The sequence below is a fragment of the Ambystoma mexicanum genome, chromosome 5p (genome assembly GCF_040938575.1).
Source record: "Ambystoma mexicanum isolate Mex_15411 chromosome 5p, UKY_AmexF1_1, whole genome shotgun sequence".
NCBI classification, from domain to species: domain Eukaryota; kingdom Metazoa; phylum Chordata; class Amphibia; order Caudata; family Ambystomatidae; genus Ambystoma; species Ambystoma mexicanum.
In genome coordinates this window covers 879476317-879503597 of record NC_090930.1, presented here as the reverse complement: position 1 = coordinate 879503597, position 27281 = coordinate 879476317, and the positions used below count along the sequence as shown (strand labels likewise).

Below are 27281 nucleotides of genomic sequence, written 5' to 3'. Positions count from 1 at the left end.
TGGCATCCCCTCCAGTCAAGCTTCCATTGGTCGCAGATTCTTTCGCCAGGGAAGGAGGTGCAATTATGCACCATGACCCAGGATCGCTGGCCCTGAAGGCCTGGCTGCTGCAGCATTAGTGTTTGGAGGTTACGATCTCCCAGCAGACTGCAAGGAGGTTCTTGCCAAGGCCAGAGCATAGTCTACTTTTAAATGCTGCAGACATAAATGGAAGAGGTTTGCTGTTTGGTGCCATACATAGAAGATCGACATTCTACGGGGCAAGGCTCCGCAAGTGCTACCGTATTTGCTGTCGTTGGCCAAAGCTGGACTGGCCCATGCCTCCATCTGGCGCTATCTCCCGCTACACCAGATCTCCGGGACGGTAGTCGTAATGGTCACACCGTCTGGTTAAGGAGTTTATTAAAGGACTGTTCTGTTTGTTCCTGCTGGTGAAGGCTCTGACCCCGGCGTGGGAACTCGATGTGGTGCTCACGGGCCCTCCATGCAGACCGTTCCACTGAAGTTGTTGTCGTGGAAGACAGCATTCCTCATGGCCATCACATCTGCACGATGAATGGGTGAGATTCAGTCCCTATCCTGTAAGCCACCTTATTTGACATTTCACAACACGAGGGTGGTGCTGCGGACGCACCCCTCCTTCATGCTAAAGGTGCCGTCGGACTTTCTTCTAAATTAGCCCTTGGTGTTGGCTGTGTTCTTTCCGACGCCTTTGCCGCCAGCCGAGAGAACTTTCACTCGCTGGATGTGGCTAGAGCGCTGAAGTTCTACATGGACCGCACAAAGTGTTTCCGGAAGACGTCACAACTGTTCGAGAACTTTGGCCCTGTGAACCAACGGAAGGCCCTCTGCAAGGCTTCAATTTCCAAGTTGCTCTCCAGCTGCATCACCCATTATCACCGGTTGGCAAACCGACCGTTGCCTGGCCGTCCGAGAGCCCATTCGACAGAGCGTTCGCTGCAACTACGACATTCCTGTCTGGTGTGCCCTTGCTGGACATCTGCAGGGCTGTTACGCGGAGGTCGACGCACACCTTCACGAGATTTTACTGCATCGACCGGGATGCCAGGGAGGAGTCCAGAGTCGGCCAAGCAGTGCTGCGTAACCTGTTCGCTTGAAGGTGAGCCTGGTGACAAGGTAAGAGATACTTAGGTTGAGCCTTTGCCACCTCCCGTGGTTGTGCATGTGTGTACTGCTATGTATTCTTTATTCATGAGCATGTGAATCCATGCCAGACCCATGCTGGAGAACGACAGTTACAAGTGAGTAACTTGTTCCTTACAGGCATAGCCATCTCGTCAGTTTACAGGGTGATGCCCAGTCATTTTTGTATTTCTTTAAATTCTGGTATCGGAGTTAAGTTCATCTGTTTGAGCGATTTTTTTTTTTTTTTGTTTGTTTTTTTAAAAACATTTTTAAAGCTGGTGTTCGGCCTCCATGGCGCTACAGTCTGCCTTCTTTTGGGGTCGTGGGTGAGGCATTACCTCAGGTTTGGCCGTGTAGAGTAAAACTTTGCAAACTTGCTAGATCCAATGCAAAGAAACATGCATGACCTGTTATTGACCTTCAATCAACATTTTATAAAGCACCTCAAATATGGGGACTTCTAGTTATTTGCATAAAATACGATTGAATGGCCTTTTGGTGTGCAGATTTGTGCACACCACTGGTAAAAAACTGATTTTTGCTTCGTTCTGCTACATCAATAGACTCAATTTCTACCAATCTGCAAGCATAACCGTTTTCAATGCATTTGTGTTCTTTCACTGCCTGACACAATGCAAAGTTCAACTTTTATTTCATGCTGGCTATTACAATTGCTTTTTCTTTTGACAGAGTGCTTGTTCGCAGAGCTCGAAAGCTGGCACAGCAATACTTTCTACATTATCACGAACCCATTCCAACAGCCCAACTAGTACAGAGAGTTGCCTCTGTTATGCAAGAGTACACACAGTCTGGGTAAGCTATTTGGTAGTTAGTTTTTCTTTTTAATACTCTAGTTCGTCTTTATACACTGAAACTTTGTTTTACTTGTTGGCAATCTGATGTGGTGTTATAGTTACAGCTCACACTCCAGCCCTACAAATCCAATTGATCCCTATAGAACACCCAAGCAGCTATTTGTTTTTGCATTAGATGTGAAATGGTGAAGCCAAAATACCTCCAGATGGGATCGGTGTCCTGTTTGCTGTCTCTGTTGTGTCTTCATGGTTTCCACAATGATGCAGGATCTTAAGGACTCTCTGCCTTATTCATGGAATTATTTGCGCCGGAAACGGGGATTTGTGCGTCGTTCTGCCCGCAAATCCCCATTTGTCAAACAGGGATTCGCGGGCAGAATGGCGCACAAATCCCATTTTTCGGCGCAAATAATTCCATGTAACGGGCAGTCAATAAAGAAACGAAACCTAGCAAGAAAGGGCATAATTGAAGGAAAAAGAACAGGTGCAACAAAGCTAGATTGTGACCACGATCTAGCTTTGCTGCATTTGCTAATGATTTGACAAATGTAATTTTTAGACTGACTTGTGTGCTAAATAATAACCTAATTTAAAACGTTGGTGCACTCGTTACTTTTAAATTAAAGTAGGTAAAAACAGGTGGTGAAGAAAGAAATGTGGTTGTTAGGCAAGATTGTGTGCAGTACCCTTTGGGTGCACTACAGAAACCTTAACCTCCTGGCAATAGGAACCCAACCTTTGGTATAAGTCTGTACTACGCAGGTTGGTAGCGTGTTGAGCAGCCAGGCTTATCTCAAGAGGGGTCAATGTGAGCTGTAGGGGGGTTACACAGAGATTCACAGTGGAAAGTATTCAAATAAACTCTTACACAAGGTTTCTTGATTAAAACCATTATTAATTTAACAGTCAGTTTGAATAAACCTTCTTCAGAAGGGGCAGCCTAATAGAAATGCACAAATACACTCCAAAAATACACATTCTTAGTTTCACTGAATCGGCAAGTACCCATTTGGGATGGCACACAAACACTTCTTACACCCTCAGGTGACTTAAATAGCTAGTACACTGTGGACATTAATATATTACTGTGGCATTTAGAGCAATACTTAGGAGTAGGTAATAGAAAATGGTTATTAGAACAAAACAAGACATCTCACAAATATTCTGAAGCAGGTAAGTACTTTTGGTAACCCCCAATGCAAAGTAAGTTAACCCCTTCCTGGAAGGAAGACAAAACACAATGTCAAAGGGAAGAAGAGTCATTCAGGGAGCCAGGCCAAAGTCAGTTGGGCAAAAGTCTAGGTGAGCTGAAGCAATTCTTGCAGGTAGGTAAAAGCACAATGTTTTAGAAGTCTTTGTAGAAAAGAAGAAATTAAAGCAGGGCCACAAGCTGATTAGGCTTGTGAGGTAAAGAAGCTGTTAGCAATTCTACAGAAGCAACCAAGACAAAGTCTCAACTGAGAACTAGTGAGGTTGCACAACAGGAGGTAAGTTCTCTTAGACTTTACAGTACCATTGTTTAGAAGAAACCCGGTTCCAACTAGCTTCTGTTCCTGTGCAGCTCTGCAGATCCTGTGTTCCTGGGCCTCAGTTGTGGGGACAAGGTGGCTTACTTTGGAGTTGATTGGTCCCACCAACTCAAGGGGAGAAGTCTTCTTTGCAGGGCTTCTCTAGTAGAGATGAATTCGGAGCTTCAGCACATCAGCAGGGCTTCACCGTGCAAACCAACTGTCCAGGAGTTGCAGCAGGCATCTCTTCCAAGGTCTCCTAGGAGTGCATTCCTGTCTCTTAGGAGACTAAGCACATGAAGTTTCAGGCATGCAGCCCGCGGTAAGAGCACACCACAGTACTTTAAAAGTAAACCACTGCCACCAGCCATTCATCAAGGAAAGGGTGACATAAAAATGTTATGTGAGAAACGAGACGGAGGGGATACAAAGTAACCCCTCCAGCACCCTATTGTAAGATAGTTTGTGCTGGGTCTAGAAAGTTACAAATGTAAGTAAAGTCAATTTCACTTCACTGCTCTTGGAAACAGTAGTTTATCCAAGAGAAGGTATTTAAAACTTTGGGAAATCTGAAAGACTTCCCTGTGCCACTGCACTGAAGGTGCTGTGTGACACAATGTAAAAGATGATGCCTATGGAGTTTGTCATACTCCACAACCAAAAGAGACAGACTTCAAATCACATTAAAAGTACATGAGAGAGTGGGAAAAGGGGCTCACTCTCTCCAGGTTAAAAATGCAAGTCTTCAAAATACAGCAAAGTTGCTGGGGGTCTCTAAGGCAGAGAGGAATTAGCACATTTCTGATCATTCTCCCTAACAGGGCTTCAGCCCTGAAGCCCGACCAGGCTCCAATGTGTCTGGAAGGGCAGGAAGTGAGGGTGGCCCGAAACATCCCTGTCCTTTATCTGTTGATGTGCCTGAGTCAAAGCTGTTATGATTGGCCGGCTGGCTGTCCAGGAGGACAGCCACCCTACTCAGTGATTGGCACCCCTAAGGCTGTGAATGAATGGGAACTTGCTTAAAAGGCAAGGTTTTTGGGACTAGACAGTCGGCCACTGGAGGACAACATCCGACGAAGACGTGAAGAGACGCCAGCAGCAGCCTGTAGCTTTGCTGACCCCTTTTTCATTTACACTGGGAAGACCCACAAAGGAAGACTTCCTTATCTTGGGCTGGTGGGACCAACTAGCCTTAAGACCAGCTTCATTTTGGCGCAACCCCCAACTTGCTGTGACTTTCCAAGGCTGCAGAATCCCGATGCCCGGGGACCCCTAACCATCTTCAAGTGCATTGTCTTCAGAAGTGCGAATCCGGGAAATGGGACTCCAGAGGACCCTGCAGAAGCAGGAAATGATCATCCAGAGTCCCCTCATTAGAGTCCAGGACCAAGGGATCAAATAACCTCTAACCAGAGCTGTTTGTTCTCCTTTGGCGCTGAGGAAAAAGGCGCCAAAACCACAAAGAGCTGCTGAATCAAGGAGAATCCATTGCTGGGGAGTCCCTCTCTCGAGTGTTGCCAGAGGAGCCCGCCAGACATCTTCCCTTTCGTCACCATGACCAAGGACCAGGAACAAGGGTCTGCTACGTTGCAAAAGGAAGGCATCCAGCTTGTACAAATTCTTCAGTTCACAGGTACTGTGGGGCTTGGGGTACATCACCCTTTTGCCATTTGTGGTGCCTCCTACTTTGCGGAGTGCCATTTTACCATCTTTAGAGTTGAACTCCACTCCCTTGCCACTGGCCTTTCAACTTGTGATTCTTGAAGGTGGCTCCTCTTGAGTTGCTGTGATTTTCTATTTGAACTACTGACTTTGCAAAAGATTTTCTAAGAGAGCATCAGCACTGTGAACTAGCCCATTGACTTTGGCAGTACGTGTTCCCTTACAGGTATTAACTGTTGAACACTATTATTGCTGGGATAAAAGACTGCCTCCATCCCTCTGGGAGAATCTATCGGTTTTTCTAAGTACAAAGCAGGTTCTGATCCAACAATCCCCAATATTGCAATGGTGATCACAAATCCGGGTTATTACTGACCTCAAATGACGTCACTCTGTGCTGGAAAATGTAGAACATATCTCATCTGCCTTATTGCTTCTGTTACAAATTGAATACTAACTTTGAGATTAATGGTACTATTAGTCACTGCTTTTTAAAGAATGCTTAAAATAGCTTTGTGTATGTATAAATGTTAAAGGTATTTGTACTGTGGCCCGTCACCAACAGAGTTGGTCCCCAGGCGCTCTGGCGGATCTGCAAACGAGAAGGTGGGATGGGTTAGTAGGTGAAGCGGGAGTAGGATAGGGAGGGGAGTGGTATTCTGTTGGCAGCTTCAACTCGGGATACACCGGGTGCTGAGCTTTGGTGCGAGTATTGGATCGATGTCAGTCCGGGTGTGCTGTTGGTGCAGCTTATGTGTTGTTGCGGTGTTAAGTGGATGAAGGTTGTTGTGCGAGAGATGGTTGTGTGAGATTTTTGAGTGAGATAAGTCTGCAGAAATGCCGAGTTTTTTGTTAGTGGGTTGTATGAAGTTTAACATGCTAACATTCAGAGCTCTGTCCGAGTGTGGCGCTCGCCAGTTCTCCCAATTTCATCAGGGTGGGCGAAGGGGTTACGCCTTGCAGGGTTTTAGGTTTGTGTGAGGCGAGCCCTGTAAGTGTTGTAATTGCTCCTCCTCGTTCTATTCTAGCGAGCTCTGTAGGTGTTCTAATGCTGATGGATTGATTAATGTCGGTTGGGTGTCTATTCTCGTTGGGTGCTGGAGCTGGTGGTGTGGTCTCCTCTCATAAACTTTCTATCTAAATGTGTCTGCTGGGGGTTTGGATATGGTACGGCTGGGAGGCAGTGGATGAGTCGTTTAAGGGCTTTCGTCTCGGTCTGAGTATGTGATCAGTCTATAGTGACCTCCATTTGTGGCTATTTCCCATAATATCTTATGGTCTGTCATGGGGTCCGTTCTTTGGGTTCTGTGTATGTCCATTTTGGGAGTGACCGAGGTTGGTGTTATTTACATCGTTGTTTAACGGGGTGGGCATTCTAGTGCGTCGCTGTTGTAGTTACGCTGTGAAGAGCCATGATTTGAGGAGTTTCCTGAATTCTAAGTGGTTTGTTGTGTTCCGTATATTGTTAGGTAGGTCATTCCAGGTTTTCTGTGCCTGGTGAGAGAAAGAGGATCCTCTGAGTTTTCTTCTGCTATGGGGTTTTGGTTCCAGGCAGATGTCGGTCTTGATCTCAGTGTTCTTGTTGGTTGATGTAGGCATAGTTTATCGCTTAGGAATTTTGCTCATTGTTTGTGTATTGCTCTGTGCGTGATGCACATGGACTTTAACTTTATTCGCTGTTTTAATGGTAGCCAGTGTAGTATTTTTAGAGCGGGTGTTATGTGTTCTCTTCTGGGTAGCTTGAGGAGGAGTCTGGCTGCCGCATTTTGTATGTGTTGTAGTTGTTTTAGAAGACGTTTGGGCATGCCCAGGTATAGGCTATTGGCGTAATCTACTCTGGACATGATCAGAACGATGATGGTAAGTGTTTTGTTGGCGAACGACAGGAACACTAGGATCCTTTTTGCTGCTCGCAGGAGGAAGACGCATTTCTTGAGTAGAGAGTTTACTTGTGGCTCTAGAGTGAGGTTGTTATCCATCAGGACCCCTAGGTTTTTTACAGTTGATGATGGTGCTGGTGTGGTGCCGTGCTCTTGGCCAGGGGATGTAGCTGATGTCTCCTCCCCTTTTTGATGGTTGAGGTTCATCCAGTTGAATATATCACAAAGGCAATTCTCTAGTGTAGTGTTTTCTTCTCGGGTGTCTTGTATGTTGAAGATTATTCGAGTATCGTCGGCATAGTTGTAGAATGTGTGGCCGTGGTTTTTTTTTACAAATAAATATTTATAATGTAACTAAGTGTTTACTTGGATACCTGTATTTACTGATCTCATTGTACAGCTCACATTACCGCTCTTAAGATAAGCCTGGCTGCCCAGTCACACTGCCAACTTGTGTAGTACAGGCCTATATTAAGGCGGGTTACCTAATACCAAAAGATACGCCGTGTGTAGTCCCACACCAGTTGGACTGCATCAAGTCTTACCTAACAGGCTATTACCCAATCATGGTCATCAGTATAGCGATTTTAAAAATGCAGGTTTCATAAAGGTTACAAACCTTACTTAGCTAAACCGAATGCCCAACCCCACATGCCAAATTTGGTTTCATCTTAATTACTTTGATTTTCTCTTTTTATTTCTTTTCAGTGGTGTTCGTCCATTTGGTGTCTCGTTGTTAATTGCTGGTTGGGATGAGGAAAGACCATATTTATTCCAGTCTGATCCATCTGTAAGTATCTAAAGTAGTGTGTCAAGCCTACACTATTAAAGTTCCTTTATTTGTGCCCAAGTCTTTAAACATACCATGATGACCTTGTATGAGAACTGTTATATGCATACTTATCCCTAGAAATTAGACGAATACTGCCCAGAAAATAAGTGGGAAGTATCAGTATGCAGAGTCTGCCCCTTGAAGCCACATGTACTGCTGAGTTGATGTGTTCAGAGTAGGAACATTCGTAAAAGGTTACATAAATTGGAGCTTTGCAACTGTTTCTGATCCTACTATATAATTTGGGAACGTCTTTTGACTACATACATTTTCTCCTAATGCCTCGATTATGCACATTTCTGAAATATGGCTGCAAAGAATTAGTCTACAAGGCTGCACAAAGGGTAGGGAGTACATAGTTGATAAAAATATTGTTTGAATTTAGACCCTCTGCTTCAGGAAGTTGAATCCACATGTGGGATGCAGGGCTTCTCTGTATATGCCAGACTGTCCCCGGGATAGACTGATCAGAGCCCTCAAGACTACATTCCCAGGTGGGGAGCAAGGTAGTTAACGTACAGGGAAAGATGTAATAATGCACAAAAAGGGAATGTACACATAGTACATATGTTAAAAAATACACTCCACATAACTTATAGCAGAAATGGAAATTCAGTACTTTTCAGGTGAGTAGCTTCTTTAGGCTGGTCTTTAGGGCAAGTTTCAGAAAACAGTTTGCAACAAAACAAAGCCATTAATATAGCGCTGGAGTTATGGTGAAGCACAGTTGTCCAACTGAGAATAGAATATTCACAAGTTGCAGTTTTACTTAGCTTGTACTTAAGGCAGACACATTGCAAAGCATGTGTACCATGCTTTCCAGTGAGCCAATGCTGTTCATTGTAACAGACAAGTTGAAAGCCTCCGTTTGGAGGGGAAAGGAGCCGTCCTTCACAGTCAAGCTTTGAAGGTACATGGTGTGCTGGTTGTGGTTGCCGACGACACAAGGCTGGTGTAACCAAGAAAGTTGCACCACCTGCTTGGTGGTAGGTGCACTTTATTCATTACCGTAGATTTCACTGAATACCATTTTACCTAATGAAATTTCACTGAAAATGGTAGGTGAAGTGGTATGTGTAATGCATAATAAGTGGGGTGTATGGGGTAAGAGTGTAAGTTAGGGGTAGGGGAGGGCATGCGTGGGGTCTCCCCCCGCATTATACAAAAAGTAAAAAGTTCATTTTGTTTTCCGGTGAAATTAAGTCAGTGAAATCTCCATTTGGGTAAAATATTTTCGAAGAAATCACATGCATCCCATTTTCTTCAGTAGTCTTGATAGCAGGCTGGGTAGCTAAGGCTTTGTAGATGATACTGAAATGGCTCAATGAAGTTAAGATAAAGTGACATCTTTGGTAGTTTTAGGACTTGCACACTGCTTACTGCGTTCCGTTGCAGGAGCGTCTGGGTCCCAGCCCCAAGGTAAATCATGCAGTGGGTAGGCATGCCATCCAATGTAACCAGGAATCCTGCAGGTAGGCGTTAGGAAAGATTTTCTTTTTGCTTCTTTCCTCCCATAGTCTCTTCCTGGCTCTGGTACTACTAGGGATTCCCACAAGCTCAGCAGGCTCTCAGTGGTAGTTTCGGCACAGCAGCCCAGGCAGGCCAAACCCAAAGGAGGGGGCGTTGGGAGGTTGTAAGGTAAAGTATAAATTTTTCGTTGAGCACCAAATAGAAGTTCCACACACTGTATTTGTAAAAATGTAATCTTTATATTAAGAAAAGGCAAAGAGAAAACTTTACACTAACAGGTAACATTTTGTAAAACCGAAACAACACAATGTAGCATAAGTATCACTTTGAAATAGATTTCTTTGAGTCACTAGTAAAGTCCTTCCTGAAAGGGAAACCACAACAACACTGAAGTAAATGCTTTTAAATTCAGGTTGGCAAGTTTTCAGAGACTAAGAGGGACCAGCATTGCGAATAGAGGCATTCTTTGGCAGGAGAGAATTACCTCAGTGCGAGTGCTCCTAAGGAGCTTTCATGCAGTTGCATTGGAGGAGGACCCTCAAGAGTCTGCAGAGATGTAGAGGCCTAGGATTGAAGAAAGCGATGAAGAAAATGACCACTAGTAGTGCATAGGGTCAAGTGAGTATTACTCTGGGACCGTGTAAGCAGTTCTGTAGGATCTGGTTATGATAGTTTTGATATGATAGGTTATTTATAACACGCTTAATACCCAGAGGTTTCTAAGCGCAGACCTGGGGTTCGAACCTGTGGTGCTCTGTCGTTTTGCTTCCAAGGCGAAAATGTTGCCCCTGAGCTATCCTCGTGAGACCAGAGGTGGTGGTTTCCAGAGGTGTTTGGTGTGCTTGCTGTTCAGCAGGTCAGGGGTTGGAGTCCGAGGAGAGGTGACTGGGGGTCAGTGGTGTGTTGCTTATCTGCGTGAGGGGAGACTGAACAAGAACACTTACCTAGGGCCCTGTGGAGAAGATTCTTGGGTCAACTTGGCTCAGTCTTCAGGGGTGGTGGCCGGAAATGGGCAGCCTCTTCTGCATCTAGTGATGCATACACCTCCAGGAGCCTCTGGGAGACGAGGCCTTCCAATGTGTACAACTCGATCACAGCTCCTGCTGGATCAGGGAAACCGAGATCCCTCTGCTCTTTTATTTGGAGAGGTAGAGCTTTGTTGACAGATTGTTCGGGGCATTGAAAGGTGCTGGTGTAGAGATTTGGTCCTTCCCGGACCAGGAGGCTATCTAGGGTGTAGGTCCAGCTGTAGACCAGGTGAGTGGCAGAGGGGGACTGCTTTTTCCCCCCTCTGGAAAGGCACCAAATCACACACCCAGCACAATTCAAACTGAGGTGTGGTCAGCCATTGACAGCAGACCATCCCTCCAGGCATTCTAGAAGGGTTTCTTGCACAAAGGAATTAATCCATGCTATCCCAGACAGGCATCTGCATGTGCGATTTGGAACAGTTTTCAAGATGGCTACAGCTTCCAGTCGAGGGAGATGCACACACCCAGTGGCCATAAATGGCCATCTCCCAACCCACAGAGAAACAAAGGATAGTGGTAGGTCACCTCAGAACTTCGAGGAAAACAGTGGCCACCTCCATTTTGATGAATGGAGAAGGGTGTTAAAAAAGGACCCAGCAGAGTCCACCCATTAGAATTGTTAGAGGCAAAAAAGCCACCACCAGCCTAGCCACATGACTAACGGAGAGTGGGTACTCACTCTGGGAGGCTATGGGTACCTTTGGGGTACTCTTGCTTTAGAAAACATGTGGGCTCTTAAGTTGGAGCACAACAAAAACTGAGCCTTGCTCTGTCATGTTTTGGATTAAGCCTGCCTGCTCAAAAAAGGTCATCAACCTAAAATGCCAGTAAAAAAGTACAGGGTTCTACCACATGTGGTAAAGTGTGCTTTCTACCAAAAACCTCCCTGCCCCGTTCCGGACTTCTCGGTAACCCCTTGCCCCACTCGCTTGAAGCATAAATAGTCTGGGAATGTGCTGCTCCTGATATAATGGCTTTTGTCTTAGTCCATTAAATCCTGGGCAAGATAGTAGCACAAGCTACCAAAGTCTTGTAGTAGCTAGGCAAGCCCTGTGCCTTTTTCAGTAGCCAGACCTATTCACTTGGATGAATCTTGATCTCGAGCCACTTTTGTAGAGGTTTCTATAACGTACAATAGAATGGTTAATCATCACATTGTTGTAGTAGAAAATAAGGTAATGTGTAGTTTCAAAGTTGTCTGAAATATTAAACGAAAGATAAATGTTTGCCACTGAACCATGTTTTTCCCCCGTGTAGGGTGCCTATTTTGCATGGAAAGCAACTGCTATGGGAAAGAATTATGTGAATGGAAAAACATTCCTTGAAAAAAGGTAAAGATGTAATTTAACATTGGGCCTTTGAGCCAAATAATATTCAATTGTGCACCATGTGAAAGGCATTGTTTTGGCATTTTATTGGAAGTGTGGAGCGGTGGGATGAGGAATAGGTGTTCACCTTATGAAGTTCAACTGACTGCTGTTGAGTCTCAAGCCAACAGATGGAGATGCATTACTCTTAAACCTGCTGAAATGCATTGACCACTATCTTTTTGATAAGGGACAACATGTGAAAATTGCAAGTCTCATTTTCTTGTAGCTATTTGGGAGAATTGGGCATTGGGCTGTTCCTTCTAGTCCACCACTTAGTGGGCAGGAATTTAAACCAAGCAATCGCCTTTAAACGAGATTTATACGCCAAATTGGAATACATGTACACTGCTTGTCCACGGTGCTCGTTTTCTCCCTTTCTCCAATGAGGCCTGAAATGTGTACCAGTTATTGTCTCGTACATGTTATTTTCAGGTTGCGTTTTGGCCATGGAGGAATTTGTTTCCATTTGTTTGTACTTTCCTTTGAACTGCCTTGAGCCACATGTACCCATACGTGCAAGTTTTGAGTGGACATTTCTGTTTGGAATACCTTTATTGGCTTAGATTGTTTTGAACAATAGGTGAAAAATCCCTTTAATTCCCTATGGTCCAATGCATGATTGAGGCTTTCAGAGACTTGGCTTTTGTCTCTACTGCTAAAGACCACCTGTAGATAAGAGAGACGTGTATACCATGGACAGCAAAGACTGTGTGCCAGAGAGGAAATGCTTCTGCTGCTTACCCTCTTACCAGAGGTGCCAAGTCCATCCCCAGCCTTTCTGCCTCTAGATGCAGCAGCAAAGTGATATGGTAAGAATAATTGTACTCCTTTCAAGGCCTGTTGAGTAAGATTTTCATAGTAATGATACGTCTTCCTTACCTGTGTCAATCCCAGAACATTTTGCTTTACTGGTGAATTTATTTCCTTATACCTGAGTGAGTGGGAACCTTTTTCCGCACTGAGTCTTTTACTCTTTTTATGGGTGTCATTTTTTAGACTCTCCGCAGTGTTTTTTTCATTCTATCCTCTTTGACAACTTTTGGCACATACTGCCTATTGTTGCTGGGTTGGGCTCCCCTTTCAACTTTATTTGGCTAACCTTGAGAGAACTACAGTTCCCAAGGGTCGAAAGGATCTTTAGATCCCCTTTACATTTTATTTGGTGAAACCTGCACACCCACCTTATGTGGAGTGCTGGGAGATGGCAATATACCCCCTGTTAGGGAGAATTCTCAAAAATGTGCTAATTCCCTTCGCCCTAGAGACGATTTTGAGGACTTGATTTTTACTTGGATAGAGTGTGAGCCTTTTTTCCCCACTCCTTCATGTGTTTTGATGTGTGTTTTACACTTGTGTTCTTTGATTATGGAGTTTTAGATAACTCCATAGGCATCATCTTTTCATGTGTGTTACACAGCACCCTCAGTGCAGTGACATAGGGATGTCTTTTAGACTTCCCAAAGGTTTAAATACCTTCTCTGGGATAAACTACTGTTTCCCAGAGAATGTTAAGTGAAATTGACTTTACTAGTCTTTCCAAATTCTTAGACCCAGCACACATCATGTAACAATGGAGTACTAGAGGGGGTACATAGTATCTCCTGTGTCTAAATACTCGTGCAGCAGTCAAATGCTACCCTTTCCTATTGAAAAGGCTGGTGGCAGTGGTTTTACAACAAACTACCATGATTTTTCCCGACCGCCAACATCAGTAGCTAAAAATCGAGGGAGCCATGTTTTTCAAGATGGCGCCAAAGCCCCTCTGTTTAAACGGGTCCCGGTCTTCTTTTTTCGCTCTTTCTTTTTGGAAAGGTCCTTCTAGTGTTTGTCTCTGCGCACCAAACCAGGTTTGGTTCCTTTGTTCGTATGGCTTTGGCAGGCTTCAGGACTGAAGACCGCCTCTGGCGTCTGAGTGTCTGGGGTGGGCAGGAAGTAAGGGAGGTGCCCGAAACTCCCTGTACTTAGTCTCCTAGGAGACCCAAATGCACTCTGGTATGATTGGCTGGCTGGCTGACTGTCCGGTCAGGACAGCCACCCTGCTGGGTGAGTGACAGCTAGGCTGGAATGAATGGGAGAGAACTGAATAAAAGGTGAGTCTCTTTGCTTGGAAGGCAGATTTGACCACTGGAACGAAAGAACTGAAGACTAGCTTGAAGAGGACGGCTGCTGCAACTCCTGGACCATTGGTTTGCCCGGTGAAGCCCTGCTGCAGGTCTGAATGTCCAAGTTCACCTCGACAGAGAAGCCCCTTCAAGGACGACTTCTCCCTTTTTGAGTTGGTGGAACCAATCAACTCAACAGTAAGCCACCTGGACACCTTATCTCAGAGCTGGTTGAATGTCCTCAGAGTGCTGCAGGAAACTATAACAAGGGAGAGGGACACCAGTTTGTGTGCTTTACTACAGCTACCGGAATTGAAGATTTGCCAAGTGCCAGCTTTGTGACCAGTCCCAGTGCAGTCCTGGAGTCTCCCAACGTCCTCCCTCTTGTCCCCCAACGTCCTCCCTCTTGTCCCCACGACAGGCTCAGGAACAGCGAGATCTGCAGGAACTGCCAGGAACAGAAGTTTTCAGCTGTATCTTTTTCTTCACTTGTAAGGTACTGTGGAGCGAGACTGAGAGTACTTGCCTCTCACGGTAAAAATGCTTGCAACCTTTGCAACTCGCAGGCCTAATCAGCTTGTGACCAAGCATATAATTCTTCTTTTTACAAACTGCTTCTAAGAACTTCTACAAATACTTTACCGTTTACTTACCAGAGCCATTGAATCCTATCCAAGACTTTAGCCCATTGACTTTGGCCTGGCCTATTTAATTGAATTGACTCTTCTGGTGAACTCAAAGTATCTGTACTGTCTTGTAATTCTTTTATGTTCTAAACCTATTCCTTTTTGCTCTTCCTTCAAAGTATTCTGAATGCCATTTTGCTCCTCCTTCAAAGTAGTCCGAAGGCCTCAGAAACTTAATGAGTATAGTACTGAAGTATATTTATGTATGATATCTAACTGCCTCCTTCTAGTGAATGTTTTATAACTGACTATTGAATACATTAATAAGTGTTTAACCAAGAAACCATGAGAGTAAGAGTCTATTTGAACACATGTGATTGTAGACATCATTTCTGCTCACATTCCCCTTTTGAGATGAGCCTGGCTGCTCAGCTCTGCTACCAAACACTGTGTAGGGGTGGGCAGGAAGTGAGGGAGTTCCCGAAACTCCCTGTGCTTAGTCTCCTAGGAGACCCAAATGTACTCTGTGGTGATTGGCAGGCTGACTCTCCGCCAAGGACAGCCACCGTGCTGTGTGAGTGACAGCTAGGCTGGAATGAATGGGAGAGAACTGAATAAAAGGCGAGTCTCTTGGCTTGGAAGGCAGAGTCGACCACTGGACGAAGCAAGAGCTTGAAGAGGACTGCTGCAACTCCTGGACCGTTGGTTGCCCGGTGAAGCCCTGCTGCAGGTCCGAATCGCCAAGTTTGCATCGATAGAGAAGCCCTGCAAAGGACGACTTCTCCCTTTTGAGTTGGTGGGACCAATCAACTCCAAAGTAAACCACCTGGACACCCATCTTGGAGCTGGTAGAATTTCCTTAGAGTTGTTGCAGGAAACCTTAGGACCAGAGAGAGGGACACCAGCTTGTGTGCTTTACTTACAGCCACCGGAGTTGAAGTTTGCCAGTTGCAAGCTTTTGACAGCCCCAGTGCAGTGCAGCAGTCCCCCGACATCCTCCCTCTTGTCCCCACGACTGAGGCCCAGGAACAGCGAGATCTGCAGGAACTGCCGGGAACAGAAGTCTTCAGCTGCCTCTTTTTCTTCATTGTAAGGTATTGTGAAACAAGACTGAGAGAACTTGCCTCTCGCTGTGAAAGTGCTTGAAACATTTGCAACTCGCAGGCCTAATCAGCGTGTGACCCAACATATGATTCTTCTTTTTACAAACTACTTTACCGTTTACTTACCAGAACCGCTTTATCCTATCCAAGACTTTAGCCCATTGACTTTGGCCTAGCCTATTGAATTGAATTGACTCTTCTGGTGAACTCAAGGTATCTGCACCTTCTAAGAATAATAATTGTAGTCTTTTTATGTTCTGATACCCTTTACCTTTTACTCTTCAAAAGTATTGAAGTATATTTGTGTTATCATATAATTGCCTCCTTCTAATTAATATCTTATAACTGACTGATAAATACATTAATAAGTATTCATCCAGGAAACCTTGAGTGTAAGAGTTTATTTGAACACCTGTGATTGTAGACCTCTGTGTAACATCATTAGTGCTCACATTCCCCTCTTGAGAGCCTGGCTGCTCAGCCCTGCTACCAAAACTTTGTAGTACAGACTTATAGCAAAGGTTGGTTTGCTTACACCTGTAGTCATAGTTGTGTGTAGTGTTCCCAGAGGGTACTACATACAAACTTTGCCTAACACTTACATTACAAAACATCTATGCTTGTCGACCGTTCGTCTCCTCAGAAAGCTGCCTCACTATCGCAAGGGCACTGATCGGATCCAGGCTGAACTACTGCAATGCCCTTTTTTGGCAGGCACTTCAGCTGGCAAGATCAACAAGCTATAAATCAGACAGAATAACGCTTTAAGGGCTGCCAAAAAAAGGAAACTTGCACTCTGTTAGGCAAGATTGTATGCAGTACCCTCTGGGTGCACTGCAACACCCCTGACAATAGGAACCCAACCTTTGGCAGGCTTATCTCAAGAGGGGTCAATGAGCTGTAGGGGAGTTGCACAGATTCACAGTATTGAAATAAACTTGCACACAAGGCTTCTTGAATAAACAATTATTAATTTATCTGTCACCTTCTTCAGAAGGGAGCAATAGAACAGTAAAACTCAAATATACTTCACAAAATACACACTCTTAATGTCTCTAAATCTGTGAGTACCCTTTCGGGATGACCCACAGACACAACCTACACCCTCAGGTGACTTCAATAGCTAGGGTGATGGGGACATTAATATATCACTGTTGTATTTGGAATCATTTAGGAGCAAGTCAAAGGAAAAGGTTATTGGAACACACAAGAGACCACAAATATTCTTTAAGTAAGCAATTACTTTCAGATTCCCCAATAAGAGTCATTCAGTGGAACATGCTGAGCCAAAGTCAATGGGAAAAAGTCTATGTGAGCTGAAGCACTTCTTTGCAGGTAAGTAAGAACATTTGTTGCACTATGTTTCAGAAGTCTTTGAAGAAAAAGAAGAATCAATGTAGGACCACAAGCTGTTAGACTTGTGAGTAGTAGAAGATGCAAGCAACTCTACAGCAAGAGGGTTCTCTCAGACTTTTACAGCACCTTTTGTATTGAAGAAAAAGTGTAGCAGATGACTTCTGTTCCTGAGCAGCCCTGCAGATCTCACTGTTCCTGGGCCTCAGTCAAGGGGCAAGAGGGAGGACTTCTGGGGACTCCTGCACTGCAATGGGGCAGTCACCGCTCGCAGCCAGCAATCTTAAAACGAGTGACTGTTCAGTGTTTCAGCTCCTCGCGTCTAACTCAAATAGCAACACTGCGGTTTCTGGCTGTCGAGATGGACTTTCCTTGCTTCTGGGGTCCTGCACTCTGTTTGAGGGGGCTCAGTCAGTCCTGCTTGCTGGGAGCACAGATGATCTTCCTGGAGCTCTTGGCCAGCTTAAAAGCAACACACACACACAATCTGGTGTTCCTCTCCCTGGCGTTTCGGTTTCCAACAGCAACTCTGTGGAAAGTCAGCAAGCTCCAAGAGAATGTCCAGGTGGCTTACTTTGGAGTTGATTGCTCCCACCGACTCAAGGGGAGAAGTCGTCCTTGCAGGAGCTTCTCTGTCAATACATGGAGTTTCAGCACAGGAGCAGGGCTTCACCGGGCAAACCAACGGACCAGGAGTTGCAACAGGCGTCCTCTTCAAGTTCTTCGGTTCCTTTGTCCAGTGGTCGACTCTGCCTTCCAAGCCAAAAGCCTCGCCTTTTATTCAGTTCTCTCCCATTCGTTCCAGCCTACCTGTCAGTCACCCAGTAGGGTGGCTGTCCTTGCCGGACAGTCAGCCGGTCATTCACTACAGAGTGCATTTGGGTCTCGTAGGAGACTAAGCACAGGGAATTTCGGGCACTTCCCTCACTTCCTGCCCACCCCAGACACCCTGGAGCCCGAGGCGGGCTTCATTCGTGAATCCCGCCAAAGGCAAAGCGAGCAAAGGGACCAAAACTGGTTTGGCGCACACAGTAAATCTCAAGAAGGACCTTTCCACAAAGAAATGGCGAAAAAAGAAGACTGGGGCAATTTTTCCAAAAATGGCACCCTTGGGTGCTTTACTGCAGCTGCGAACACAGCCCCGCGGTAAATGCACACCACAGTAGTTAAAAGTAAACCACTGCCACCAGCCATTCAGTGAGGAAAGGGTAACATTAAAAATGTTACATGCGAAGCTAGGCAAAGGGGATACTAGGTAACCCCTCCAGCACCCTATTGTAAGATAGTGTGGGCTGGGTCTAGAAAGTTACAAATGTAAGTAAAGTCAATTTCACTTTACTGCTCTGGGAAACAGTAGTTTATCCCAGAGAAGGTATTTAAACCTTGGGAAATCTGAAAGACTTCCCTGTGCCACTGCACTGAAGGTGCTGTGACACACAATGTAAAAGATGATGCCTATGGAATTTGTCAGGCTCCATAACCGAAAGAAACACAAAGTTCAGAAATCACATTAAAATACATGAATGGGGAAAAAAGGGTCTCACTCTCTCCAGATAAAAAAATCAAGTCCTCAAAATCCAGCAAAGTTGCTGGGGGTCTCTTGAAAAACATGGCTCCCTCGATTTTTAGCTACTGATGTTCGCGGTCGGGAAAAATCATGGTAGTTCGTTGTAAAACCACTGCCACCAGCCTTTTCAATAGGAAAGGGTAGCATTTGACTGCTACATGAATATTTAGACACAGGAGATACTATGTAACGCCTCTAGTACTCCATTGTTACATGGTGTGTGCTGGGTCTAGGAATTTGGAAAGACTCGTAAAGTCAATTTCACTTAAAATTCTCTGGGAAACGGTAGTTTAAACCTTTGGGAAGTCTAAAAGACATCCCTGTCATTGCACTGAGGGTGCTGTGTAACACACATGAAAAGATGATGCCTATGGAGTTATCTAAAACTCCATAATCAAAGAACACAAGTGTAAAACACACATCAAAACACATGAAAGAGTGGGGAAAAAAGGCTCACACTCTATCCAGGTAAAAATCAAGTCCTCAAAATCCAGCAAAGTTGCTGGGGGTCTCTAGGGTGAAGGGAATTAGCACATTTCTGAGAATTCTTCCTAACACACTGGCTTCCTTTCAAAGAGTGCATCCGCTTCAACACTTTGGTTCTAACTCACAAATGTATCTCAAACTCTGCCCCAAGATACTTCACATCCATATTCTCCAAAACCTCAAACACCAGACTCATCCGCTCAACCTACACAAATAGCCTCAACACCGCAAAATTCCGCCTCCAAAGAGATGGGGGACCCAGCTTCCCAGTTATTGCTCCCAAAAGCTGGAACAATCTCCCACCATCCTTGAGAGTTTAACACTCTTATTGGGTTATTGGGCATTCCGTAACCAGCTCACAACTCTGCTTTTCTCCCAGATTCATAGAGATGATTGACACTTCACTCTTCCTCAAAAGCGTTTCTTGCTCATACATCACAAGAATGTTTCCTGCGCTGTTAGGGAGAAGTTTCATTTCTGTGCCAATTCCCTTTAACCTTCGAGAACCCCAGCTCTTTTACTGTACTCAGAGCTTTTTCATTTTTACTCCTGGGTGAGTGACTTTTTCTCACTCTCTCAAGTGTTTTCCTGACTATGATTTTCTGTGTTACTTACTGTTTTATGGACTCTGATAAACTCGATAGGCCTCTGCTTTTTGAATTGTGACACACAGCACCTTTTGTGCAGTGCCACTGAGAGGTCCCTTGGACTTCTCTTAATGTTTTAACTACATTTTCTTCCGTGAACTACTGTTCCCAAGAATAGTAAGATGACCCGTCTTACTTACCTTTACTTTTATGGGTCCAGCATAGACCTCCCTATGTGGCGTGCTGGGGGTTACATAGTAACTCCTTTTACCCATTCCTCATGTAACCGCCACCCTGCTATGTGGTTGACAGCCTAGGGATGTGAATGAATGGGAACTTGCATAAAAAGTGAGGTTTTGGGTATTCAGAGCAGAGTCGACCACTGGAGGACAACATCTGAAGCAGAAGGTGAGGGAAGACGCCAGCAGCACCGTCCTGGACCGTAAAGTGTCCGGTGAAGCCCTGCAGCTGTGCTGAACCAGTTTTCAAATCGACAGGGATGACTCATGGGACGACTTCCTCCCTTAGGCTGGTTGGACCAACTAGCCTCAAGACAAACTCTATTTTGGCGCAACCCTTGACTTGCTGCAACTTTCAAAGGCTGCAGAATACCAATACCCGGGGTACCTCGGCCGTCTGTGAATGCCTTGCCTTCGAAAGTTGCGAATCTGGCCAAAACTACGTGGGCATCCAGAGGACCCTACAGAAGCAGGAAATCTGCATCCAGAGTCCCCTCACCAGGGTCCAGGACCGAGGGATCAAGGAACTTCTAACCAGAGCTGTTCGTTCTTCTTTGGCGCTGAAAAAAAGGCACCAAAACCACAAAGAGCGACTGAATGCTGAGGAGTCAATTGCTGCAGAGGTCCCTCTCTCGAGTGCTGCCACAAGAGCCCACCAGAAGTACTCTCTTTCGTCACCATGACCAAGGACCAGGAACAAGGGTCTGCTGCGCTGCAACCAGAAGGCATCCTGCAGGAACAACTTCATTTCAAAGGTACTGTGGGGATTGGGGTACATTATACTTTTGCCATTTGGGAGTGCTATTTAACCCTACACTGAGTTGACCTCAACTCACTTGCACTGGCCTTACAACTTGTGCTGCTTTAAAGTGACTCCCCTTGAGTTGCTGTGGTTTATTTTTGAACACTGACTATTTAAGAAGAGCATCAGAACTTTGACTTGCCCATGGACGTTGGCTGTCCTGGCTCCCTAAAGGCCTCCCAATCTGTTCTGATCTAACCCTAACCTTTCCCTTCTTAATAACTCAATACAGCAGAAGGTGATACAAAATAAGTGTTATGCTGACCTCGAATGACGTCACCTCTGGGAGCTGGGAAATGTGTAACATATGAATTAATTACTCAACCTGCTTTATTGTTCACTTTTTTAATTGAAACTTGGAATTTGATACTGCTAGTTACTGCTTTTTAAAGAATGCTTTACATATCTTTGTGCGTAAATAAATAATGTATTATGTAACTAAGTGTGAAAGTGTTTAATTGGATACCTGTATTTACTGATTTCATTGAACAGCTCTACAGCTCACATTACCCCTCTTAAAATAAGCCTGGCTGCTCAGCCACACTACCAACTTGTAAAGGCTATATTAAAAGGTGGTTTACCTAATACCAAGAGAAGTCTTGTGTGGTCCCACACCAGTTGGAGTGCACTAATTATTACCTAACATCCACCATCTAATATCTGCTAATGTTTTCATGTCAAACCGAATTATTGGTTCTACCAAGCTCCTTGATCGACCTTGGGCCTGGCGCCCTAAATAAATGTCAAAATAAATAAACTAGAGGGGGTATAAGGAAAAAAAAATCCACCAGTAAAGGCCAAAGGTTCTGGGGTTGATGCAGGTCAGGAGGGTTTATCATTACTATGAAAATCATACCTAACAAGCGCTGAAGGCCTTTCTCCCCTCTGTACGGGGAAAGAATGTCCTGATAATGACGGACAACACAGTGGCCATGTACTACCTCAACAAGAGAGGAGGCGTAGGGTCACTACCACTGTCCAGTGAAGCAATGCAGCTCTGATTCTGGGCAATTCAAGAAGGAATCTCCCTATCGGCAGTTCACCTAGCCAGAGAGAACACTGCGGCGGATGCTTTGAGCAGGCAGAGCAGTCTCCCACGAGTGGGGACTAGCACAGGATGTCCTTCAAGAGATCTTCACCCTTTGGGGAATCCGACAAGTGGGTCTGTTCGCGACCAGTGTCAACCGGAAGTGTGAACTGTTCTGCTCCAGGGAATTTCGCCCAAGAGGAGCTCTAGGAGACGTGTTCGTAGTGGACTGGGAGTTTCCACTCCTCTACGCGTTTCCTCCAGTCCCAGTCATTTCTGAAGTGACCCGGAGGTTGAGAACGTTCGGTAAATACATGATCCTAATTGCTCCATATTGGGCCAGGAGGACGTGGTACCCGGACCTTCTGGACATGTCCATCTGCCCTCTAATATTTCTTCCACAAAGAGGACCTTCTCTTGTGACCGGAGGGTCAGGTCTCGATCCAGAAGTGAAGATGCCCAACCTTCATGCATGATTTCTGAGAGGTTGAGATAAAAGGATTGGGACCTCCCGAACGACATAATGGAGATTTTGCTTTCGACCAGAAGTCCAACAATGAAATCCTTATACCTCTGCCGTTGGAACATGTTCTGCAGCTGGGGCAGGGATAAGAATGTGGACCCTTTTACATGCAGCACGCATATGATGTTATCGTTCTTGTTGCATCTGGCAGCTCTAGCTATTTTTAAGTGCTCCTCTGAAGAGGTATCTTTCTTCAAAATACCACTAGTGATACTATTTCTGAACGGATTGACAAATGTAGCCCCTCCGTTCGCATTTCAAGTCCCAGTTTGGGATCTCAATTTGGTTTTGCTATTTCTCATGTATGCTCCACTCGAGCCTATTGATTCCTGCCCTCTAAGATTACTAACTCTGAAGTCCATCCTTTTTATTGCTCTTACATCAGCCCTTTGGGTGAGTGAACTTTAAGCCTTGTCCTGCAAGCCTCCTTACAGTCTTCAAGGTTAGAGTGGCCCATGGTTAAAACTACTTTTTTACCAAAAATTGTCTGCGTTTCATTTAACTCAAAAAATCATACTTCTGTTGTTTTATCCTTCACCTCATCCTGCAAAGGAAGAGGAGAGATTATACAGGCTTTACCCAAGACGTGCACTTAGCGTTTACTTATCCAGAATGTATAAGTTAAGACGGGATGATAAGCTTTTCGTCAATTACACGGGCCATAAACTGGGTACGGCAGTCACAAAACAAACCTTATCCATGTGGATCATTTTAGGAATTTCTGAATGATACAGATTAGCGAGAAAATATCCTCCTGAGGGTCTGAGAGCTCTTTCGACCATGGGCGCTCCTTCCCCTGCCTTTAAAGAGAGGCATCTCAATTCATTATATTTGTGTGGCAGCCACATGGTTCTCCGTCGACCCATTCACCAAGCATTATAGTCTGCACTCTTCCTCAGGCAGGGAAGGTGGTTTTGGGAAGGCGGTGTTACATTATATACACACAAACCAATAAGGAACTCCTAAATTCTTATTGAAACTGAAAATTCGGACTCCCCTCGTCCAAAAATGCAAACGCTGCTTTGTGAGTCTATCATAAGATGAGGAACACGAGGGAGGAGACAATCCATTCGAAGAACAAGTTCCTTACCTGTGGTAACATTCTTTCAATTGGTTGTTCCTCCCACATATTCCTCATCGCACCTCCAAAACCTACAACGCAGTAGAATTCCCTTGAAATTGCAGATTATGCCCTTTAAGGGCGGGTAACTGTCGGGCGTAAGGTACATTCATGAGAAAACTGGAAGTACGCATGTAGAGGTGGAGCCATGTACCCCCACCCAAAGCTCCTCTCCCATGTTGCCTATATGTTGGGAGCCAGAGTGTGAGACGCATGCAATGCCGGTGAGAGTACCAATACCGAAGAGAATCCTGGAAGTAAGATTCCCATTGAGAAAGCGATACATGCTTACACGACAATATGATGGCCATTTGAATGAAATCCTGGAAGAAGTATGAAAACCAAGCAAAAGAGAAGATTGGTGTCATAAAGAACAGAGCTGATGCACCCAGAACAGATGCCAAGACGAGAGAACATAAACGCTCTATAGGCACTCTAAGGAGGAGGTGCCAAAGATGAACAACATGCTCGAGATGACTGTTCATGCTACAGAAATAATAAAGACATTATCAAGTCGTTTTACAATTGTACAGATGCAATAATGCAAGCAGACAAAGTATTCTTAAAGGCTGGCTACTGAGTGAATAGATTACGACGATGCGCCAATGTATATGCAGAGGAAATGCATGAACTTTTGAATGATTCCACTACGCAGTTTAGCAGAGCTAGATCCAGTAAAAATGAGGGTTTTTAGTATGTCGCAGTTAGAAATCGAAAACGTAACCATGGAGGTGAACCAAGGAAGGGCTTAGCTGGCTCAACACTAAGAAGTCAAGGCCACCTTGGGCCTGAATGTTCGAAGCAGTGGTTACAGAACATGTGAAAGAACAAAACTCCTGTCTTAGGTGAGCCGTGAGAACATTGAGATGTCAGAGGTTCATCATTTAATAGTATTTTAAATGCAGAAAGACTCAAACACGGTCTGCAGTCACGTGGTTGGATGAGAATAGACACTGAGACGAGCTGTATGGAAACAGAAGACAAGAGTATGCCTATACTCCCTCATATTCTCGAGCTCAGAGAACATTGTCAAGGCTAAGTTCAAAGCTTAATTGACTGGCAGACTGCAAGGGTGATGATAGATGAACAGACTAATTGGTGGGAAGCTATGGTTATGGACAGCACCCAGATGTTAGCCTGCGTGCTGCATGCATAGGTGGAATATTAGAGGGGTACAAGGGTGCCAAGTAATAGAGAGCCCCATAGTTTGTATAACCAATAGGACGTTGTGTACTTGATGACGTTCGTAGTGACCTGCACTAGAGGAGGGTTAAGTTGCCCCACCTGATGTTAGGGACCCAATCACCTTCCCTACCAAGTATGGAATGTATACCTAGATGTTCCCTGTAAGCATATCACCTTCCCAAGTAGGTTTTTGTAGTTTGCAACGTAGATTGACGTCAATGATGACGAGTTTTCATTATAAAAGTTGAATTTTTTATGACATGCATTGAGTGTGAAGATCGAGCGAGTTCGTTCGTTCGTTCGTTCGTTCGTTCGTTCGTTCGTTCGTTCGTTCGTTGTAACAGTTACACTTTGCCAACTTCCTGAGTCAGTTTGATTATTGATGTTGGAGTATATTCTGCATCTCCATCCATCCATCTCAAAGTATTGCTACCTCGTCTTAAAGGGCTGGGTCAGAAAACCCAGTTCACGCAAAAAACTGAAACCAACAGTCGCTGCATGCGCTATATACCTGTGATGACGTCGACATTGTGACGGAGGCTCTCGAGGGACATCGGGTCGACGGGCATCGTCGTGCAGCTCCCCATGCTGGAAAACCTTCCAAAGCTGGATATGGAGATATCATAAGATGAGGAATATGTGGGAGGAACATCCAATCGAAAGAACGTTACCACGGGTAGGTAACTTTTTCTTCTCCACTATTGGATGTTTTATAGATGTACATAACTTTGAATATCCCCAAGTGTTTAGACTTTTCAAAGTAGGTGAATCAAACACTGGAGAGCTACACTTTTAAATAATGAATTATTTAAAACTAGCTACAAGGACCAATATTGGTCATGGGCAATATTAATAAATGTTACAATACGTTTAGCACTAACCGAGTGGCCCTCAAAAATGCTTCCTTGCTCATTACAGAACACAGAAGATTGAGACACATAAGTATCATAGAAAGTTGCAAACTTGAACACCCGCTAATAGCTACACAACAAGTTGAATCCTACAGCTTTCTCATATCAACAATACATTGGCACCTTTAAAAACGTTATAGTAGGCAAGAGAGATAGTACAGCATGCCTGGTGCACACGAGATATTCAAACCCTCCTGGCCACCTTGAGGAGAGCACAAAATATATGGGGCAAGTCTGATACCCCGGAGAACAAAATTGCATCATTTGGAAACATTCCAAATCTAGCCGTACATTAGAGCACAAACTTCCAGTTCCCCTCATTACATACATTGCAAAATAATGGGTTTAAAAAATACAAGAAGCAAAATAAGCTTTCAGGGTTCTCTTTGGTATTCAAACTCTGATAATATAAGATACCTTTACTGGTGTCATTTTATGGATCTAAACCAGCAACATATGACAATTATGGTATGTAGAAAGTAAATGGAGTAGGAAGAAAAATGCATACAGTACAACAAAAATAGAAAATAAAAACAAGAGGCAGATAACAATAAGAGTTATTTGTTTGCCTCTTTACTATTCGTATTTGAAAAAAGAGCATAGAGTATTGGCTCTGCACTCTCTGCTGTAAACAAATTTAATGGGTTGTAGAAGCCATAGTAAAGAGCAGAAAGGATGACATTGGAAAGCATACAATAAATTGCATTCAAGGATTGAACCTTTCACGAACGCATTATAGCATTGTAATTTATAAACCCTAAATGGGGAATTATGATACTTTGTTTTGAGTGCAGTTTTGTGAAATCGCCTAAAGAATTACAGACAAAACACTATTTATGCATCAGAAATGGCTTTTTACATTGGAACTTAAGAAGCAGTTGTTTGATGAAATATGAATCTCTAACTTTACAGGTACAATGAAGACCTCGAACTGGAAGATGCCATTCACACAGCCATTTTGACATTAAAGGTATGATATGTAATTCCAGCATTGTTTTTTCCCCCTAGTTAAGTGTTGCCTGTTTTTTAAAACTGTTTTTTCTTGCAGGAGAGTTTTGAAGGGCAAATGACCGAAGACAACATTGAAGTTGGCATTTGTAATGAAGCAGGATTTAAAAGGCTCACTCCAGCAGAAGTCAAGGATTACCTGGCTGCTATTGCATAAATTTTGTTTGAGCAAAGCAGGGAATTTGTAGAAAAACTGTTTTGGGTCTTTTTTTTCTTTTTTTGGTCGCAGAATAACAATGTATAAAATGTTTAATCTGACTTTTTTTGAATACTTATTTCTACGTCGTTTGGCTGATCTTTTTAAAACGTATGCGTGAAAATCACAATAAACAATATCAGTGATCTATTTTCCATTAATACTTTGAATTAGTTTTCGGTAAACTGAAAAACTACATGCTGTGGTTTTGTAACGTAGGTTGGGTTTAGGAGGTATTTGAGCGCTAGTTGAAAGATGGGAATAAGCCTTAATCAGCGCTAAACAAACTGTAATTATTGCAAATGGGGGTCACAGTTGTGACCAGTGGGGACTTTTCCCTTGCGTGCCCCAAGAAATATTGGTATACCGTAAAGACACTTCTGGTCTCCACATGCGCCTCTTTCCAAAACATCAAAGACAGAAACTCATGGATTGGTTGTGGTAAACATTCAGAGGGTATTGGATACTTTTCTGAGTTAAATTGAAACTCAAACTGTTAGCATAGTATTAACAAAAAATGTTTGATGGCTGATAGCCAAATTAATCCATTGCCACGGCTCCTGGTGTGCCCTAAGAATTCATCCATTCCTCCCCTACCTGGGCTCTTCAACCTTTGCTTGGAACTACTTGTGACTATAATTAAAAGCAGGATTACAGAACAGTGTGCGGATGACCCACATGCGTGCCTTAAAGAAACTAAAAAATAGTTACGAAACAGTTGTGAACTGGGCA

At 44.2% G+C, this 27281-nt stretch overlaps 1 protein-coding gene across 1 annotated transcript in view; it reads left to right on the top strand.

Moving 5' to 3' along the window:
• The window catches only part of PSMA2 (proteasome 20S subunit alpha 2), a 170850-nt gene extending 144140 nt beyond the window's left edge, over positions 1-26710 (top strand). Inside the window, exons 4-8 of the mRNA XM_069613302.1 lie at positions 1837-1959; positions 7720-7801; positions 11602-11675; positions 26258-26315; positions 26394-26710. Of these exons, the coding sequence (XP_069469403.1) occupies positions 1837-1959; positions 7720-7801; positions 11602-11675; positions 26258-26315; positions 26394-26510 (454 nt within the window). The 3' untranslated portion in view covers positions 26511-26710. The remainder of the gene's footprint in view (positions 1-1836; positions 1960-7719; positions 7802-11601; positions 11676-26257; positions 26316-26393) is intronic.
• Positions 26711-27281: the final 571 nt, after the last annotated feature.